Source organism: Anomaloglossus baeobatrachus, chromosome 8, assembly GCF_048569485.1.
Source record: "Anomaloglossus baeobatrachus isolate aAnoBae1 chromosome 8, aAnoBae1.hap1, whole genome shotgun sequence".
Taxonomy (NCBI): Eukaryota; Metazoa; Chordata; class Amphibia; order Anura; family Aromobatidae; genus Anomaloglossus; species Anomaloglossus baeobatrachus.
This window is the reverse complement of record NC_134360.1, coordinates 64632110-64653355: the sequence shown is the minus strand read 5'-3', so window position 1 is coordinate 64653355 and position 21246 is coordinate 64632110. Positions and strand designations below refer to the sequence as shown.

At 46.8% G+C, this 21246-nt stretch overlaps 1 protein-coding gene and 1 long non-coding RNA gene across 2 annotated transcripts in view; one reads left to right on the top strand and one right to left on the bottom strand.

Moving 5' to 3' along the window:
• The window catches only part of LOC142249218 (uncharacterized), a 48157-nt gene extending 47173 nt beyond the window's left edge, over positions 1-984 (top strand). The window contains exon 3 of the long non-coding RNA XR_012725012.1: positions 795-984. This is a non-coding gene — a long non-coding RNA (uncharacterized LOC142249218). The remainder of the gene's footprint in view (positions 1-794) is intronic.
• Positions 985-1230: 246 nt separating this feature from the next.
• On the bottom strand, positions 1231-20780 carry LGALS2 (galectin 2). The gene is made up of 4 exons (XM_075320831.1): positions 20682-20780; positions 6449-6531; positions 5016-5175; positions 1231-1423 (listed from the first exon to the last, which is right to left on the bottom strand). The coding sequence occupies exons 1-4, from the start codon at positions 20685-20687 to the stop codon at positions 1277-1279; spliced, it is 396 nt and encodes a 131-aa protein (XP_075176946.1). The 5' UTR covers positions 20688-20780; the 3' UTR covers positions 1231-1276.
• Positions 20781-21246: the final 466 nt, after the last annotated feature.

The window sequence follows — 21246 nt, the reverse complement described above, 5'->3', positions numbered from 1 at the left end:
CCTGTCCACTAGCCCGTCCTGCCTGTTGGCACCTGGCTCCATCCTGTCCTGCCCGTACCAGTCTACTAGCCTGTCCTGCCTGTTGGCACCTGGCTCCATCCTGTCCTACCCATACCTGGCTACCAGCCTATCCTGCCTGTTGGCGCCTGGTTACAGTAATGTCCCTGCTCATACCTGGTTCCAGCTCGTCTTGCCTGTTGGCACCTGGTTCCAGTCTTGTCCTGCCTGTACCTGCCTACCAGCCCATCCTACCTGTTGGCACCTGGTTCTAGTCCTGTCCTGCCTGTAACTGCTGCTTGTCCATCCTGCCTTGTTGGTACTAGTGACTTTGCCTGTCTGTCCTGCCCTGCTGGTGTTAGAGACTCTGCCTCTCTGTCCTGCCTATGCTACCTGCCTTGAGCCACCCTGGTGGTCCCTGTCTGCACTTGAGACTCTGTTCCGTCTGCTTCTGTGTCCGCCCCTGTCCTGGGAGTCAGCTGCCACAGTCCCACTCCTCCACCCCACGTAAGGGTAAGCCCGGGGTCTCCCTATGGTCCAGTGGGTCCACTTCAGCTTGCCGCAGTACCATCATCCGGCGGCGAGTGTTACAAAATCTAATGTATATTGGGGTAATTTTTCCTTTCCTGGAAATTAAGCCATTTTTACTCCAACGGTAGACATAACCTTCTTGTCTTGTGCTATTTTTGTGTCCTTTCTTAAACATCTCTACTCAAAACAAATACATCTAATTATTTTAATCCTTCCTTACATCCAAAGTTCTCTGTATCAGATTTGTTGTCTTTGTTCTTTTCCAGACTCCGGGCAGTCTTTGGACGAGATGGTGCACAGTATGAAGAGTCTACATGAGATGATCCTGCGTTAATGCTTTCTAAAGCGGTAATATTTTCTCCGACTCCTGAGGCCATGCCTCTTTTGGCACATAAAAGCATCTTGCCGGCCGTAGAAACCGCTTACTGGCATTGCACGCTGTTATTTACTCTATTATCTACAACTAGCTGGTTATTGCATGTTTTGATCTTTTATATAAGCTTTACTTCCAACTTGGTGGAAATACCCTATAGAGATCAAATGATTAAACTCCAAGCAGAGTAATGGATAGCCTTTTTTCTGGTTCTTGCATGTATCATTATCTCTCGTAGCCTAGCATCAGAGAGCAGAAAACTGCCCATGCCTGTGGTTTTGATCCACTAAACTTCAGTTACCTTCCTTAAATCAAGAATACAAAATTCATTTTTATCCAAAACATGATTTATTGTGGAATGTAGTGACTGACATTTCATTCATATTTGAAAGATGTGACCTTGAAGTCACCTTTAACAGACAGGTATGTGAGTTTATCATAGCCATGGCGATTTGGAAAGGAAATCTGATGGCCATCCGGAAGATGCACAACAAAGTTGGATCCATTGAACTTGATTGAGATCTATGGAAGAGATAAGAAAAAAATCAATATATACCATATACATAGATAGATATTATGTGCCAACAACTGTCACGTCACGAGTGTGTCACACCCTGCTGAGACCTCGTTGGGATCACATATCAGAAGGTCAAAGGGATACTTTGCACACTACGACATCGCAAGCCGATGCTGCGATGCCGAGTGCGATAGTCCCCGCCTCTGTCGCAGCTGCGATATGTGGTGATAGCTGGCGTAGCGAAAATTATCGCTACGGCAGCTTCACATGCACTCACCTTGCCCTGCGACGTCGCTCTGGCCGGCGACCCGCCTCCTTATTAAGGGGGCGGGTCGTGCGGCGTCATAGCGACGTCACACGGCAGGCGGCCAATAGAAGCGGAGGGGCGGAGATGAGCGGGACGTAAACATCCCGCCCACCTCCTTCCTTCCGCATAGCCGACAGGAGCCGCGGTGACACCGGTAGGAGATGTTCCTTCACTCCTGCGACCAGGAAGGTAATTATGGAATTCGCCGACGCTACACCGATGATACGATTACGACGCTTTTGCGCTCGTTAATCGTATCATCTAGGCTTTACACACTACGATGTTGAGAGCGACACCGGATGTGCGTCACTTTCAATTTGACCCCACCGACATCGCAGCTGCGATGTCGTTGTGTGCAAAGTACCCCTTAGTGTTTGGCTGATCGTAGATCCGTTTTAGAATCCGCTCATCATTTACCATGAGTAGGAGCGTATTTTATTCCATTTGGTGCGAAAGGTACTAAAGTGACCCTGTCAGGTGCAATATGCATCCAGAACCATGAGTACTTCTGGGTGCATATTGCTAATCCCTGTATCTAGTAGCATACATAAAGAGATCTTTAGAAAATGTATTTCTTAAGATCCTTTATGATATGCTAATGAGCACAGGGACTAGTTGCAAGGGTGTTTTTTTCCCCAACTAGTCTGCCCTCTTAGCATGTTAGCATGCCCAGAGGGGCGTGATAACATGCTATTCAATGCCCATTGCCCAGCGTCATCAGCGGTGACGAGTGTACGTGTGTCCGTTGTTACCGCTTCAAATTGCCAGGTTTAGGGTCAGTGCGCATGATCTGAATGCCCTGCACTTCCAGTCATGCGCTCTAGACCTCTCTGAAGCCGGGACGCATACACCTGGCTTCATAGTGTGCATGTGCACTGACCCTAAGCCCGACTTTTGAAGTGGTGACAACAAACACAGGCCCGTGCATCACCGCCGATGACGTTGTGTAATGGGCATTGAATAGCATGTTACCACACTCCTGTGGGCGTGCTAACATGCTAAGAGGGCGGACTAGTCGGGGTAATGAACACCCTTGTGACTAGTCCTTGTGCTCATTAGCATGTCATAAAGGATCTTTAGAAATATTTTTCTAGAGATCTCTTAACCCCTTAACGACCGCGGGCAGTAAAATTACGTCCTAAATGACATAACGTTACTGCCCACGGTCTGCCGCCGGCAGCATGCCGCGATCGGCACACATCTCAGCTGATTTTCACAGCTCATTATCTGCTCGTGCCGATTAACCCCTTAAATGGCGCTGTCAATACGTGACAGCGCCATTATAAGCGCGATCACGGTAAAGTTTTACTTACCGCCCGATACTGGAAGTCACGTGACGCGATCACGTGACTTCCGATAGTTGTCATGGTAGCACAGGGTCATGTGATGACTCCTGTACTACACATGACTTGCTTTCACTTTCGCTGTGCCAGCGGCACAGCAAAAGAGAAAGAGAGCGTATCTGCTGTTTACAGCCTTGTAGCTGTGATCAGCAGATACTGCAGAGCGATCGGATTGCTGATCGCAATAGCCCCCTAGGGGGACTAGTAAAATTAAAAAAATAGTTAAAAAAAAGTTTTAAAAAATTCAAAAAAAAAAACAAAAAAACCTAAAAGTTCAAATCACCTCCCATTCGCCCCATTGAAAATTAAAGGGTTAAAAAAATAAAAAATATACCCACATTTGGTATCGTTGCGTTCAGAAACGCCCAATCTATCAAAATATAAAATCAATTAATCTGGTCAGTATACGGCGTAGCGGCAAAAAAATTCCAAACGCCAAAACAACGTTTTTTTGTCGCCACAACTTTTGCGCAAAATGCAATAAGAGGCGATCAAAACGTAGCATTTGCGCAAAAATGGTACCGTTAAAAACGTCAGCTCGAGACGCAAAAAATAAGCCATCACTGAGCCATAGATCCCGAAAAATGAGAACGCTACGGGTCACGGAATATGGCGTAAAACGTGCGCCACTTTTTTCGGACAAACATTTTTTTTTAACCCCTTATATAAAAGTAAACCTATACATGTTTGGTGTCTACGAACTCGCACTGACCTGAGGCATCACACCCACACATCAGTTTTACCATATAGTGAACACAGTGAATAAAATATGTCAAAAACCATAGTGCTATTGCACTTTTTTTGCAATTTTTCTGCATTTGGATTTTTTTTGCCGTTTTCCAGTACACTATATGGTAAAACTGATGGTTTCATTTAAAAGTACAGCTCGTTCCGCAAAAAATGAGCCCTCACATGACCATATTGACTGAAAAATAAAAAAGTTACGTCTCTCAGAAAAAGAATGGCGAAAAAAAAAATGGAAAGCGAAAAATCGGCCGGTCGTGAAGGGGTTATTGTATGCTACTATAGCCTGGGACAGTTAGGCAGGGATTACAAATATGCACCCAGAACTGCTTGTAGTTCTGGGTGCATAATGCACCTGACAGGTTCACGTTAAAGTCTCTTTTCTATCCTGCTGAGATTTACTTGTAACTGTGAAATCTCAGCTGCGGCCACTTCCTTCTGCTATATAAACTCACTCCTATGCCGGCTATAGCTCATACCTAAGCTGTCCACTTTGAAGGAGCCAGTCTCTGGAGAAAGCTGAGGTCTAGCTTTTGTTGCAACTGAGAAGTTTCTGCTGGTGAAGCTGTGGAGTTCTATTTGTTGTGTCTTTCCCTTGTTTGTCTTACCTTCTTTGTTTTGTCTTATTGCAGTAGCAAAACTAGTGTCTTGCTGGCCTTCACTAGTCAAGGTGAGTTCAGGGTCAGCAAGGGCCTAGGCAAGTGATGGCACATGGGGGAAAAGGATCTATCTAAGGATGTTAGGTAGTGCAGAGATCAGCCTCAGGTGAGTGTTAAGAGGTGAACCCGCTCCCATCTCCCTAGCGCCAGGGCGTTCCATTCTATTGCTACCCTGGTGTACCCTTTGTGTTGCGTTGCTCACTGGGAGTCCTCTCTCACCCAGCGTGACACCTGCAGTCACATTGTGAAAACAACATTTAGATCTCCCAAAAGTATATTTTTAAATTGTAGAACACATGGAAAAACGTCCACCGGTGTTGCTAAAATTATATGAAAAGAAGGTCTATCTCATGCTGCTTTCAGTTTCCTCTGTTCTCCATTGCTTCTACTTCTAAATAGCGTTGGTCAATGTATTACAGAGAACAATGGGTAATCAAGAAACCTGAGCAGTTGACTTGAATTTTGTAAGCCCCAATGTACAGTATATCCATCATATATTGTCTACCTTTTTGGCGTGGTACTTTTTTAATCACATCATATCTACCTTGACATCTGTCCCCGGAGAAAAGCACTGGTGTCCATCTCGTTGCTCCGACTCCCAGCTGTTGTTGCGCTTGGAGTTACACACAATCGTTTTCTCGGACAGGCGAGGATTAAAATGTAGCCCTATATCACTGGCACTGCGGCCCAGATTAAAGGAGAAGCTGTGAAGGAAACAAGTAGTGTGATCACTGGGGTTCTGGCTGGTGAAATCGCTGACGATCACTAGATTTGGGGCCTAGACCACCTCTCTGCAATCGTCCAGTGAGAAGAGGCTTGAATGGAAGCCATGATCGAACCTGTGCCCTACCACTCTATTCAATGTCTATTGGGTTGGCAAAAAAAAAGTCAAACATCGTCCTTGATTGTCTCCATCAGTGCCATTGAATTAGGCAGCAGGTCAAATGCTTGACCATCGGTTCATTCATATACCTACTCACTGTGGTTACGTGGTTTTTCTAGTAATCAGTGGTGGTGCCCCAAGCAGTCATTTATTGCCTATTCCATAGTTAGTTGATTTTTGTTGATTGTGAAAAAAAACTCAATTGAAAGGGAATCTGTCACCAGATTTCATAGTATTTTATTAAATAGATCTCTTAGGCCTAAAGAGGCTGGTGTATTTACGTTGAAAATCCATTACTTAATAGTTCTAGATTTTTTTTTACGTTTTTTTTTTTCATTTTAGAAGGTCTATTTGGGCTCATCTAAATCTCTTAGGCCTGAAAAGGCTGGTGTATTTACGTTGAAAATCCATTACTTAATAGTTCTAGAAGATTTGTTTTAGTTTTTTTCATTTTAGAAGGTCTATTTGGGCTCATCTAAATATCAGCTATTATGATATGAGTTCCAAAAGTAAGCACACCAGCATCATCAGATGCACAAGATCTTTTTAATAATGCACTGTATGAAATCTGATAACAGATCCCTTTAAAGGGTTGTTTCCCTAAATTAATATTGCTGACCTCGTATCCTTGAGAATGAACCCCCCCTTCCTCCCCGAGCTTTGCTCAACTCCAGGGATGGCTGGATGTCAGTAGATGCGGAGTTGAACAGAACAGCTTTTTCAAAGGTTCAGTGACAGATATGAAAAGTCAAATAGGAGAGGATCCTCAGTACCTGGCCGCAGCCAATAAACAGTGGATGAAGATCAGAGTTGTGCTGTTTAACTCCATAAGTGGCTGATCGGAGTGAGTGGCAAGTGTTGGACATCCACTGAGCTGACTGATGACCTATCGGAAGGACGTATTGGAAACACCCTTTAAGTAATTGTTTAAAAACAATGTTAGAATTTCAACATTCAAGTGTATCAATGAATTCTTCAAGGAATATTATTATGTTCTACACTAGACAATCTGGGCTAAGTCTCCAGCAAATCTACTGGTTGATGCCCCACTTGGGTGTCATTACCATTATTGTCACAGAGATCAAATAACTTACTTCTTGGCATCTCCTGAAAGTTTTCCTTTCAGCTTCAAGCTTTCTCCCGGTGACAGCTCAAGGTTCAGCATTTCAAATTTCTCCTGTTTTGTAAAAATATGAATTCAATGTTATTTCAAGGAATTGATCATTGCGTTCAGTTGACCCATTTTATATATGTCATAGCCTTAAAAGAAAACAATTACTGATCTCGGGGAGATCAGCCAGAGAAAACACTGCCGGCAGCCAGCGAGGGCGCTCAAGACAGTGAAATCCTAGGTACATTGCCCCCTGGGAAATATGCAAATCAAAAAGGTCCGTGGAGCCTCTGTTAGGAGTCTCAACACAGAAACCAGCCAGATATCCCTCCGGGAAGGGCCCAGCCAAGGGGTGACTCTTTTTAGGAGACCACCATAACCACCATATTAAGTGGCCCTTTTAGTCAATATCCAACTCTTCGACAAGTTCAAAGATATGACAAGGGAAATACCAAGGCCAGGTATCCATCCACAGACAGCTGTTTCGGGGCATTGCCCCTCATCAGTGTGGAGTAGGATTCTGGTTGGGTGGGAGCAATGCCTAGTAGACCAGCAAGAGGTATGACCCAAGAGGTATGGAGTCCATGCCCACCTCCAAAGCAGGTGGAATTGTGCGCAAGGACCCTCTTCTGTCTGTTTCTGCTGCTGCCTAAGAGGAATCCATAAATCGTAAGGTGTACCTAAGTATTAGATGTTTTTAAATAGCTTGTAAGTGCAGATTATTGGGGGTCCTGATACCACCACTGATTGCTCAAAAGACGTGTCAAAACGGAGCTTCTCAGCTGAAATGCAAAGTTGAAGAGGCAGAAGCGCTATGCTTCTTCATAAGCACATGCACACAGTGGCATAAGGACTCAATAAAAAGTCTTCCATACATCACCCTGTGCACATCTTCTTGTAGGAGCTGAGTTCTTCTGCCTTCTGAGCTCCTTGCTTCTTTATACTGAACCAGACACTTCTTACCAATCTTTTGAGCAATCCGTGGAGGTGTCTCGATACAGACCCACCTTGATTACAAGATGTTTCAAAATTAACCACATATTCGTATTAGTCGTTTATTGAAAGCACACCTGTCATTTATCTCACCTCAGTGCTGGATTTGCAGCTACACTGCTCAGTACTGCTGTTTAATGTCCTCCATGCTGCTGCTGATTTGTGTGTTGCATGAAACAGCAAGGCAAGTATCCTTCATGGTTCTTGCTGCCAGCCAAAAGCTCGGGGAGAAAATAAAAAGGTAATCCACATCCTTAAGGCCCTGTTACACACAGAGATAAATCTGCAGCAGATCTGTGGTTGCAGTGAAATTGTGGACAATCAGTGCCAGGTTTGTGGCTGTGTACAAATGGAACAATATGTCTATGATTTCACTGCAACCACAGATCTGCCAAAGATTTATCTCTGTGTGTAAAGTGGCCTTTAGAATAGGTCATCAATGTCTGATCGACTGGGGGGTGATACTCAGTGCCTCCGCCAATCAGCTGTTTATCGTGCTGGCGGCAGCAGCAGGCAGCCGGAGTTGCTCAGTTCTGGAGCTGCCCTATCTTCTGATAGCGGCTGCGGCTGGGCACTGAACATACACCTCCAATTCAAATCAATGGAAGGTAGATGTGAAGTACCCGGCCGAAACTGAGCATTTCTGGCTGCCTGCTACTACCACCGGCACCGAAAACTGGATACCGGGTATCAGACCCCAGCCGATCAAAGATTGATGACGTATCCTAAGGATATGGATTACCTTTTTGAGCTCTCTACCAGCTTTTGGGGGGCAGCAAGAACCATGAAAGATGTTTGCCTTGCTGTCTCTATGCAATGCACAAAACCAGGAGCAGCATGAAGGACATTAAACAGCAGTACTGAGCAGTGTAGCTGTGAATCCAGCACTGAGGTGAGATGAACACTTACTACAAAGTACCAACACTTTCTATGCTCCTCCCTCCTTCTCTTTCCTTGGCTCTCCATAGACTTCAATAGGCAGTTGTAATTGAATACCACCACAGCTAGCTGCCTTGTGCCTTATTTTGTAGCTGGGCGGATTTTAGTAATTTTTCAGAACAACTGATGAATTCGGGAAGCGGAAGCGAGGAGAAGAGGCTAGGAGTAGAGAGAGAATTTGTTGTAATCCCTTTAACTACTTTTTTTATGCAAAGTTTGTTGATTAAACAAGTAGGAATAATGTAGTCAAGTGATAGATCTGTAATTAATGGGAATAATAAAGGACTCCATTAGGATGTCACCTAAAACAACTAAAGCAAAATAATAAAGGCAAACCACACAATGTCTAATAAATTCTGTATGTTATGTTCGCAGTATAAAGAGTAAGAGTGTTTTAGCTAACGAGGCCATTGAAGAGGATGAATCGTGAACCATTAATTGCTTCCTGTTTTCCCATGTCCCTTCATGGTCATTAAATGGGTTAAGGGAACAACTTGATAAGACGCGACTATAAAAGCAGGAATAACAGCGAGATAATTATGTACTGATAACCACCTGCTCCAAATCAAAGACAAATAAAGGGCAGATCTAATGTGCGAGGTCCAGAGGTCATGGGGATGCAACAGGGGCACGGTGTACGGAGGACTCATATACAGTCAAATGGTTTGTCATCGATCTCAATTATTTGTTAAAACCATATTTGGGCATAATTATTAGACTAACCTCAAATAACTAATTTCTAATAGAAAACATCTTGAAATTCCCATTTAGAGAAATATAAGTTAATGGAGGAGAATATGACATTGGGGATCTAAATTAATAACCCATAACTAGGCTTGGCCAAAAAGAGAAGATCTCTGGAGAACCTGGACTGGTCCAGTGATGGAAGTGGGGATCATGTAATGTATCATTACTAGGGATGATCGAATATCACAAATATTCAACAATATTCGGCTTCGCGAATATTCGACGAATAGGTCGCCGCTATGCAAATATTTGATGTGCAAAGTAAGTCTATGGGAAGCCCGAATAGTTGCTTTTCGGCAACTATTCGGGTTTCCCATACACTTACATTGCGCATCGAATATTCGCAAATAGTCAAATAGCGGCGACCTATTCGTCGAATATGAGTGTAGCCGAATATTTGAGGTATTCGATCATCCCTAATCATTAGCTTCTTGGCTCGCAAGAGAAATTAACATTTGCTCCCATTTCTCTCCTGCAAACTCAGGCCCCCATGCACTATCAATCGTTCAGCCGACAGCTATCTTTCCCGACTCTGTGATGCGTAGCTGATAATGGACGGTAAGGGTTAAACATCCGCGCTACCATGGAAAAGGAATGAAAGCGAATCCTAGAAAGTGATTTTATTCAACGCGTTTTGGAGTAGAAACTCCTTCTTCAGGTTATTCGCAATAGTATTATAGGGAGTATTGATCACGTCACCTTTTCTAAGTAAACATATTTCTACATTTCTCACCAGATGTCAGTAATGACCCATCCAGTCCACACAGGCAAAGAAATTTAACCACAGATGTCCATAAATTAAGGTATGTGTATTATTGAGAAATGAGACAGGTAAAAAATAGTAAACACAGAAAAAAAGAGAGTTACAAAAAAAATGTAAAAGTCGTAACACCAGCTAAAATCTATCCGTAATTGAAAAGCTATCCTGTCAGTTAGTGAAAGATAATATCAGCTGGTTCAACTGATGGCCTATATAAAGGTGCCACACAAGAAACATCTCATGTTGGGTAAAATCTGTGAGCTGTCTCAAGACATCACAATCTTATTATTGCAAAACATACTGATTACTGACACTGATTACAAAATAATTTGTAATCTACTGAAGGTTCCAGTGAGCACTGTTACGGCCGTAATACAGAAGTGGAAATAATATCATTTCAACATAAACTGGCCACGACCAGGAACTCCCCTCAAGATTTCAGACAGAGGAGTGAAAAGAATTATCGGAACAGTTGTTCAAGATCCAAGAACCACCTCGGGTGAGCAACAGAAAGACCTGGAATTAGCAGGTACAATTATTTAAAAAAAAAAAAACAAAACAATTATTAGTGCACTCACCTCCATGGGGTGTATGCACGTTCACCACACAAGACTCCATTGCTGAATATAAAGCATATTCAAGTGTGTTTAAAGTTTACTCAACAACTATTAGACAAGTCTGTGATGAGACCAAAATTGAACTTTTTGGATGCCATAATACAAACACATTTTTAGAGGCCAAAATGCAAAACATCCCAAAAACACCACAGAAACAGTGACGTTTGGAGGTGGGAATATCATGTGTGGGGCTGTTTTTCAGTATACGACACAGACAAACTTCATGTCATTGAATGATGGATGGATGAATGGACAAATGTACTGAGACATTCTTGATAAAAATCTGCTGCCAACTGCCAAGATGATGAAGATGAAACGAGGGTGGACATTTCAGCAAGACAATCATCCCAAATACACAGCCAAGGAAACCTCAACTGGTTTCAGCTAAAGAAAATAAAGCTGCTAGAATGGCCGAACCAATCACCGGACCTGAATCCAATAGAAAATGTATGGAAGGAAGAAAAGCTCAAAGATCATAGAAGGAGAAAACAGGACCTTCATGATATGAAGAGTGTTTGTGTGGAAGAATGGTCCAAAATCACAACTGAGCAATGCAGGTTACTAGATTTTCTATACAGAAGGCATCTTGAAACTGTCATAATCAACACAGGCTTTTGTACAAAGTATTAAATAAATTTCAGTAAGCGTGTTCAATACTTTTTCCCTATGTTATTTCTCATAATTACACGTCACTAAATCTATGGTTTGATTTTTTTGCCTGTGTGGATTGGATGGGTTGTTACCAACATCTGGTGATAATTTAATGTCAATAGCACCTTTACAAATATATTGACTTAGAAAATTGGTGACGTGTTCAACACTTATTTCATCCTCTATATATATGTTGTGCAAACAACTGACATTTCATTATCACTCAAGGGTGAGGCATTCATTGACAGCTGCTCTATTGGTCCAGATAATACAAGGTGGTCATCTAATATAAGAATACAGGAAGGGGCATGTTGAAATTCAATATGGCTGATACTTTTTAATACCTAAATCTGGAGAGGCAGAATAGTGTATGGTGTGTATGCACCGCACTACAATGATATTGTGTGTATGGGTGTCTACTAGTATACACAGAGATAAGACTCTGTATACATCGGCCCTATCACTCCCTGGTCTCTGGAGGAGGGGGTGTACTCCATATATTCCTGACAACTCTAGAGCCCACCATACATATTAGGCCTCTCTCACACATACGTGAAAATCACGCACGTGCCGCGAGTCACGTATTTTCCTTGCGTGTTGCGTTTGGTAAGTACGTGTCTCCGATACGTGCGGGCCACGTATGTTCTACGTGTGCTATCCGCGATAACACACGGAGAACCGGTAAATTGAATACTCCCGTGGTCCTTGCTGCTGTCCAGAGTACTGATCTTCGGCTCCAGCCATGCCCACTAACCGCTGATGCTGCTTCCGTTGGAGGGGCGGAGATTAGCGCCCGTGACATCACACCCACCTCTCCTTAACACGCTCATAACGAGCGGCGGTCGGCAGCAACTGTTTGCAGCGGAAGATTCTGCAGGGCTGGTGGAGGTAAGTATGTGTTTTTTTATTTTAAAATAATGACACATGTTTCTCCGGCGCGTGTCACACGGGACCGCATCCACACTACATCCGTGTGGTACAGGTGCGGGCCGTGTGACACCCGTGATGCCGGAGAAAAACGGACATGTCAGCGTGAGAAACACACGGACACGCGTAAATACGGAACGGACACACGTTCCGTTCAAAAATACTTACGTGTATCCAAACCATTAGGAATACATAGGTCCACGTGTGTACGTGTCTCCGGTACGTGAGAAAACTGTCAAACAAGTACCGGAGGCACGAACGTGTGACAGAGGCGTTAGGTGGTGCTGCATTTTTGCTACATTTTTTTTCTGAGCAACCTCAAAGGTTGAATGATTTACTAGTGCAAGCAAAATGAATGAGATTACTGACTGCTTATGTTTTTCTTGCAGTTTTGCAGGAGTTTCAAATCTGCAACATGCCAATTATTTCAGCATTTTTCATCTGTTCTAATGAATGTAGTGAAAATGCATCAAAAACACAAGCAAAAAGTGTGCCATAAATGCATAAAAAATGGCAAAAACATGTATATTGTATGCTACCATACATAGTTCAATTATCAAGTCATACTGATATCTTTGTTCGGTGACAAATCACAGTGCCAACTGCTCATGCCACCGGGGTAAAATGTATGACTGAAGAATTTTTAAAATTTTGTATGCAAAATGAGGTGCAATATTTTCATTTTTTTTAGTTTTATAGTCCCATACAGCATTCCTCGTACATAGCCATATAGTGATCCATTCACCCAGTAATATGGGAAAGAATCAGGTCATCTATATATATATATATTTATATTTATTATATTATTATAGTGTATGGTGGTGTCGCGGGCGGGGAGGACGCCACTGCGCTGCGCTCGCTAACGCTCGGGTCCGGCGCAGCTGCGATGGTGGCTCGAGCGGTGGGCCGGATCCGGGGACTCGAGCGGCGCTCCTCGCCCGTGAGTGAAAGGGGTGGTTGGTTTGGGGGATTTAGTCCGTGACGCCACCCACGGGTCGTGGTGAAGATGGGCACCACCACTGCTGGTGACGGGGATCCCGGGAGCAATGGTAAGGAGCAGCTGGGATGTTGTTTTCCCCCTCCGTGGGTAGGGGTTGGTGGTCCCGGGGCCCGATGAAGTGACGGGGAGGCAGGGTCGGTGAGGTGCAGGGTTGCAGGGACAGCGCGGCGCGGTGCCGGATGGCACGGGTGTACTCACTCAGCAAGAAAGGTACAAAGTTCTCGGTAAACCAAAAGGCTAGATGGATGGGTCCCGCAGCCGGCTGCAGTGCTTCTCCCCGGACAGGTGATGGCGGCTGTCTTTCCCTGCACCTTAATGTTCTCTTGCTGACTACTATGTATTCCCAACGGTAGTCCGCTCCCCGGTGTATGGGTACCGGAGGAGCCCGTTTGCCCGCAGACGCTGACCCTTGGGTCTCTAGTCTTAGGCGGTAGCTGTATACCCTCACGGTGTGGGCGGTTGCCTTCAATCGGGACTTTTGCTGTTGTGAAACCCCTGGGGTTCCAGTCACATTTGGATCTGACTATTGTCGGCGGCTCCAAGCCTGGTCAGGGTCCGATGGCCCTGCCTGTGTGTGCTGGCTTCACTTCGCTCCCCGGTCAGTACCGGCGGGCTGTCGCCTGTCTCCGGTCCTACGGTTCCGCGTTGCTCCACCACTCTTGCAGACGGCCACCACCGTCTGCCAATTTTGCTGTTAGTGCCTGGGCCACAAACCCAGACACCCAAGTGTTTACTCCTCACTCCTCAAACTCCAACACTAAACTGTTCTGTCACTTTTCCCGCCTCCAGGCCTGTGAACTCCTCGGTGGGTGGAGCTGTGAAGCCCCTCCAGTGCTGTGTCGGTGCATTACCTTCAGGGACTCCACGCAGCTGGATCTTGTCACAGGTAGGAGATCTTCTATTTAGGATTGTCGTGACGCCACTCTCAGAATTGCGGTCAGTGGGGACCGCCACTGCAGATTGAGGGACGCCTGGGGCTGATGGTGGGTGCAGTCAGTTGTAATAGCCTCCTGAGAGTGAGGCAAGCCCCAGGGCCCTGTGTAGATGTGTAGAACCACAAGGCGCAGAATAACTCCACACAAGCAGAAGGTCTTTCAGGGGTTTTACTCACAGAAGGTGGCAGAGTGAGTAACCCGGGCGTAGCTGGGATGAACCAGGCTGGAACCAGGTGTCCTTCAGGCTGACTGATGAGGGTGACTACCGACTCGCCTTCCTTAGCCCTTTGCGTTTTGGGGTAACCCCGACTTTTAGTCCCTATGGGGGTCACCCAGGGAAGTTGCTGAAGCCTCTCTCCCCTTCGTTTTGGCCCGTTTGCTTGTAGCCTGGACCAGGACACTCCGGCTGCTTGCCTCCTGTGAACTATGGGCCCTAACTGTGGCGACGTGGCTGCGGACTCTGTAGTGTGGTCTTGGGGGTATGAAGTGCCCCCTCATGCAGGTTTGGCAAGGAAAGGGTGGATCTATCCCTGCACTGGGACCTGCTACCCGTTTGGGCCTGGTAACTCCCTAGCAGTCTCCTTACTTCCCACTCCGTTGCTCTCTCTTTAGCTGAAGATGGATTTCGGGTAGCACTACTAGGTGACCGTTCTCCCCCGTCGGTAGTCACTGCGCGGACGCTGTTAGACTGTCACAGCCCCAGGGGTCTGCTCCTCACGTCTGCTCTCCCTGGACTGCACACTAAACCGGCTCACTGCTCCTCCTCTCCTGTTCTTGCCTACGCCACCTAGCAACCAGGCTCTCTACCACACCCCTTGAGTGGAGATGGAGGCTTCGCCCCCTCCACTCCTCAAGTGGAGGTGAAGGCTTTGCCCCCTCCTGGGATCCCCAGGGGTCCTCTCAAAGGTACATGTGTGAGACCTGATCACTATGCGCCTGTGTAGTCACACCTCGGTCAGCCTTCTGGATTACCTGTGTTGTACTGTCCCCAGCATGGGTGCAGCACTCAGTGGTGCCTGACCAGGTCAGGGGCGCCACATTCCCCCTTAGTTATCACCAGCACGTCCTCGGGCTGCAAGACAACATTTTAAAATGCGTAAAACATTAAAACATTGTAAAACATTTTAAAACCACCAGGTACCATACATCACCACCCTCCACCCACAAGTCCGTTAACCCACCCTAAACCCTTTCACGTTGGCCACGCCTTCAGCCTCTTCTGGCAGGATGTAGAGGCGGCTTTCATGGGCTGGTGGTTTCAGGGTATACCTGGCCTGGTGGAGCCGCGCCTTCAGCCTCTTCTGGCAGGATGTAGAGGCGGCCTCCACAGTTGGTGCTGACCAGGTACCCTCTTTGTGGTGGAGAGCCATGCCCCATAAACAGGCGTGCTCTCTGGTTGCAGGTGAGCCAGGCCCCATAAACAGGCGTGCTCCCTGGTGGTGGTACCTCTGGGGTAACTATGTACACTGCGAGAGTTTGTGGCTATAGCCAGTTCATAGCCTTAAGGTTCATGGGTTTCTCACACTAGTTTATGTGGGCACATTTCTTAAACATTAACGTTGCAAACTTTTCAAAACTTTAACTTGCTGTACTTCTTACTTTTCTCTACATAGATTCCTCCTCACCAGGGCTTGGGCCTGTAGGGCTGCGGCACCTGTTGTTTTCTCCATCCTTGTCTTTTCCTTCTTCTTCTGTATCTGTTTCTTTTTCTGTATCTGTTTCTTTTTCTGTATCTGTTTCTTTTTCTGTATCTGTTTCTTTTTCTGTTGAGACCGCAGGTTCACTGTAGGGATGTCTGGGACATGGTGTAACATCCAATGCATACCATCCCCTTTCTCCTTGGTGCATGGTGAATTCCACTGAATCTCCTGTCCGTAGGTTCCTTCCTGGATGTCCTCTGGGCAAATGAGCTCTAACGTCTCTTCTGTTAACAAAAATGCCTTCCTTCATACCAGGAGCTACTATGAAGCCATATCCTGATTTCAAGCTGAAGTCTTCTACTACACCACGACAGAGTGGACCTCTGACCTGGGATTTGGCCCTTCTCAAGAACCGTTTCTCCTCCAAGTCTCTGGCCGTCACTTCACCTTTCTTCTCTGGAGATTGTTGTGCAGGGGAAAACTTTGTTCTGCTGGGTTGCTACTTCACTGCTTGCAGGCTCCCAGGTGAGGTTTCTGGACAAATCTTCCTCTTCATCCCAGCGGGAGTATGGCAACATCTCTGGCTCTGGGCATGGATCCACTGCTGATGGCTCCGGGGTCAGCTTCTCAGCTTCCTGGCCTCCCCTCCCCCTTAGTTCTTCTGAGCACTCCGGTTGTGGCAGCGCTGGGGATGGGTGTTCATCAGCAGGCCCGGGCGGTGGGCTCTTTGGCGTGGATGTTGCAGAAGTCTTCCTGTGGGTATGCGGGGGGAGCAGATACCGGTCCACCATCTCCTGTGGGAACTGGGCCTCTAGGTCAGCCTTCAGCTTCCAGTATTCAGGGTCCTCTCCCAGCAGGGACTTCCTAGCAGGGACTTCCTTAGACTGGGGAGCGGTGTCTGCTCTGGCCTTGCAGGCCGGGGTAAACAGTGGTACAGTCTTGTCTTTGTGGGCCGTGCCCTGCATGGCGGCGGCCTGGTCTTGGCGGGCCGCGCCTGACATGGCGGCGGCCTGGAACAGCGTCGCTGTTGCAGTCTTAGCGGGCATCGCTACTGTGGCCGGTTCTTGGCGGGCCGGGCAGGGCATCGCTGCGGCGGCCTGGATTGGCGTCGCAGCTGCGATGGGATCTGTGCAGGCTGGGCTGGGCGTCGCTGCAGCGATCTGGGCTTGGCGGGCCGCACCTGGCGTGGCTGCGGCCTGGTTCAGCACCTCACTTGCGGCGCGGACGAGCGTCGCTGCTGCGGTGGGGTCTTGGCGGGCCGGGCCTAGCAGGGCGGCGGCCTGGGTCAGCGTCACACCCGCGGCGTGGATGAGGGTTGCGGCGGCAGCCGGATCTTTGCGGGCCGGGCAGGGCATCGCTGCGGCGGCCTGGGCTTGGCGGGCCGCACCTGGCGTGGTTGCGGCCTGGTTCAGCGTCGCCGCGCCGGGCATCTCTCCTGGGCCCGCGGGCATGGCAGCAGGGGTCGGGGCACTCGCGCTGGCAGGGGCAACACTGGACTCACCGATCGGTGGTATCATCGGGGTCTGAGTCGTCGTCGCTCGGTCTGGCACTCGTCGCGTGGCTCTCCCTTCATAGGCCTGAACCGCCGCAGCCATCTCCAGAAGCTCCGCACGTCCCTCTCGGATCTGTTGCACGAGTCTCGCCTCCAGCCGGTCACTGAACTGGGCAAGCTCCCGGGCCCACCAGGCAGCGGAACCCGGCTCTGGGCTCCTATCTTCAGACGCCATCTTCACCGCGTCGTCGCTGCTCTCCAGGTCTTCTCTCAGCAGCAGACTTCTGACTTCTTCTTGCAGCCGAAGTGCCAATTCCTTCACTTCCTGCAACTCCTCTCCCAGCAGCAAGCTTATGGCTCCCTTTCTGTCCCGACGTCTCTGAACGCCTCCGCTCTCTTCACTTGCGAGGTCAGGACTCTGCAGGGGATCTCTGGGTAGCCACACCTCTTCGTGGGCGGTAACTTCTCCCAGCGCGGGCTGCTGTTGTTTTTCAGCGCGCTTTTCATGGTGGCAATATGGCGGCGCTTCCAATTTTTCAAGCGGACCGCCCAGGCACATGGTCACCTGTCTGAACAGGTCTAGTCCTTATCCTGTTCGTGACGCCAGATGTGAAGCCCCTCCAGTGCTGTGTCGGTGCATTACCTTCAGGGACTCCACGCAGCTGGATCTTGTCACAGGTAGGAGATCTTCTATTTAGGATTGTCGTGACGCCACTCTCAGAATTGCGGTCAGTGGGGACCGCCACTGCAGATTGAGGGACGCCTGGGGCTGATGGTGGGTGCAGTCAGTTGTAATAGCCTCCTGAGAGTGAGGCAAGCCCCAGGGCCCTGTGTAGATGTGTAGAACCACAAGGCGCAGAATAACTCCACACAAGCAGAAGGTCTTTCAGGGGTTTTACTCACAGAAGGTGGCAGAGTGAGTAACCCGGGCGTAGCTGGGATGAACCAGGCTGGAACCAGGTGTCCTTCAGGCTGACTGATGAGGGTGACTACCGACTCGCCTTCCTTAGCCCTTTGCGTTTTGGGGTAACCCCGACTTTTAGTCCCTATGGGGGTCACCCAGGGAAGTTGCTGAAGCCTCTCTCCCCTTCGTTTTGGCCCGTTTGCTTGTAGCCTGGACCAGGACACTCCGGCTGCTTGCCTCCTGTGAACTATGGGCCCTAACTGTGGCGACGTGGCTGCGGACTCTGTAGTGTGGTCTTGGGGGTATGAAGTGCCCCCTCATGCAGGTTTGGCAAGGAAAGGGTGGATCTATCCCTGCACTGGGACCTGCTACCCGTTTGGGCCTGGTAACTCCCTAGCAGTCTCCTTACTTCCCACTCCGTTGCTCTCTCTTTAGCTGAAGATGGATTTCGGGTAGCACTACTAGGTGACCGTTCTCCCCCGTCGGTAGTCACTGCGCGGACGCTGTTAGACTGTCACAGCCCCAGGGGTCTGCTCCTCACGTCTGCTCTCCCTGGACTGCACACTAAACCGGCTCACTGCTCCTCCTCTCCTGTTCTTGCCTACGCCACCTAGCAACCAGGCTCTCTACCACACCCCTTGAGTGGAGATGGAGGCTTCGCCCCCTCCACTCCTCAAGTGGAGGTGAAGGCTTTGCCCCCTCCTGGGATCCCCAGGGGTCCTCTCAAAGGTACATGTGTGAGACCTGATCACTATGCGCCTGTGTAGTCACACCTCGGTCAGCCTTCTGGATTACCTGTGTTGTACTGTCCCCAGCATGGGTGCAGCACTCAGTGGTGCCTGACCAGGTCAGGGGCGCCACAGAGCCAACCGCTTAGCTCCACCCCACCTGGTGTGGACATCAGACACTGGAGGGAGGCAACAAGGGTTTTTGTTTGGCTGATGTCTAGTGGGGGTGGGGGTGTTTGGATGTTATCTGTGACGACCTGGCTAGGCCAGGGCGCCACAGTGGCTTAGTGTAAAACTGCAAAAATTTTCATTCTACACCACTTAAATTCAGAGATACCTGCAAGCATTTGCCAAATGTATTTTCCAGCCGTTTCCAAGCAAGTTGCACAAACAGCAGAAATTGTTGCAAGTATCTCTGGAACGAAGAAAGCTACCAACTTATTCTCTTAGAATGTGATGAAATGTTATGGACTGAGTGCAAAAACCATAAAAAAAATCATTCTACACTACTTTAATCCAGAAATAAGTGCGAGCATTCGCAAATGCATTTTCCAGCTATTTCCAAGCAAATTGCACACAGAGGACAAATTGTTGCAATTATCTCTAGAATGAAGAGAGCTACCAACATATTCTCTTAGAATGTGATAAAATGTGATGGACTGAGTGCAATACTACCAACATTTAAATACTATACCACTTCAATTTAGAAATATGTGCGATAGCAATCACCAAATGCATTTTCCAGCCATTTCCAAGCAAATTGCCCACATAGCAGAAATTGTTGCAATTATCTCTGGAACGAAGAGAGCTACCAACGTATTCTCTTAGAATGTGATGATATGTGACGGACTGAGTGCAGAACCACAAACATTTCCATTCAATACCACTTCAATCCAGAGTTATGTGCGAGCATTCACCAAATACATTTTCCAGCCGTTTCCAAGCAAATTACCCACACAGCAGAAATCATTGAATTACCTCTGGAATGAAGAGCGCTACCAACTTATTCTCTTAGAATGTGATGACATGGGATGGGCTGAGTGCAGAACCACAAAAAAAAATAATTCTACACCACTTAAAACTAGAGATATGTTTGAGCATCTACCAAATGCATTTTCCAGCCGTTTCCAAGCAAATTGCCCACACAGCAGAAATCATTGAATTATCTCTGGAATGAAGAGCGCTACCAACTTATTCTCTGAGAATGTGATGAAATGGGATGGGCTGAGTGCAGAACCACAAAAAAAATAATTCTACACCACTTAAAACTAGAGATATGTTTGAGCATCTACCAAATGCATTTTCCAGCCGTTTCCAAGCAAATTGCACACACAGCAGAAATCATTGCAATTATCTCTGGAATGGAGAGAGCTACCAACATATTCTCTTAGAATGTGATGAAACGTGATATTATTGGATCAATGTATGACTGTGTAGGAATATTGTATGGGGCTATAAAAGTCAGATCTACTTATATCTAGATACAGCATGACTCCTGTCTACCGGCTGTATCTGTGATTGCAGAACAGTCTAAATGACATATAAAGATGAATACAATACCAAACACAACCAATGATCAAAAATGTCGCTATATCTGGAAAAGAAAATAAATCAGTAACAAATACCATTTCATTTAGCCTCAAAAAACGACTATTTGCTTTTTTTTGCCAAAAGTTATAGCTGTCAATCAATTACTATAGCAGTCCTGCTCAGTGATAAAGAGAAATGTTCTAAAAATAAGAATTTATAGGAACTTATCTCTTGAAAGTATCTCAGGAAGGAAAAACAAAGCGTAAGTGAATTTATAGGAACATATTCTCTAGAAAGTATCTTAGGAAGAAAAAACAAAGCGTAAGTGTGAAAAATCCCATAAATGAACTTACACCCATGGTGCCGAGAGATAGATGGATCTTCTATAGAGAAGCCGCAGTGATGTAAGCCTTCCCAGACTTTTCCCCTTCTTATATACCATGTACAGTAGTCATCCTTGGTTGAATATTAACTTGAGGACTTTGGAGCAGTTTCAGTCCTGACAAATATGGCTTCCGTGGACAGTACGTGAATATTTTTGGTGACCTTAGACCAGTAGTAATACAATAATGTGCCATAAAAATGACCATGGATTTTACAAATGTAGAGACATCACCGATGTTTGCGATGACTCACGCCAGTATTTTCTCCCCGTACAATCAATGTGGAATGTAAGCATCAAACAAAACCTTTCCATTAGTGAGGTGCGGGCGTCCGATGTGTCCTTCACCTTTCTGGAGAATAGATCATCCTGACTATAGAAAGTAAAAAGTAACCATAGTTGCAAAAATCCCAAATAGCTTTTAAGATCGTGCAAATCTCTACTATCAAATGCATTATTCTCGGATAATGATACCATTCTGATCTACACAATGTTATACCGTAATGTGGTGCATTACCTGTTTATTCACACGTCTA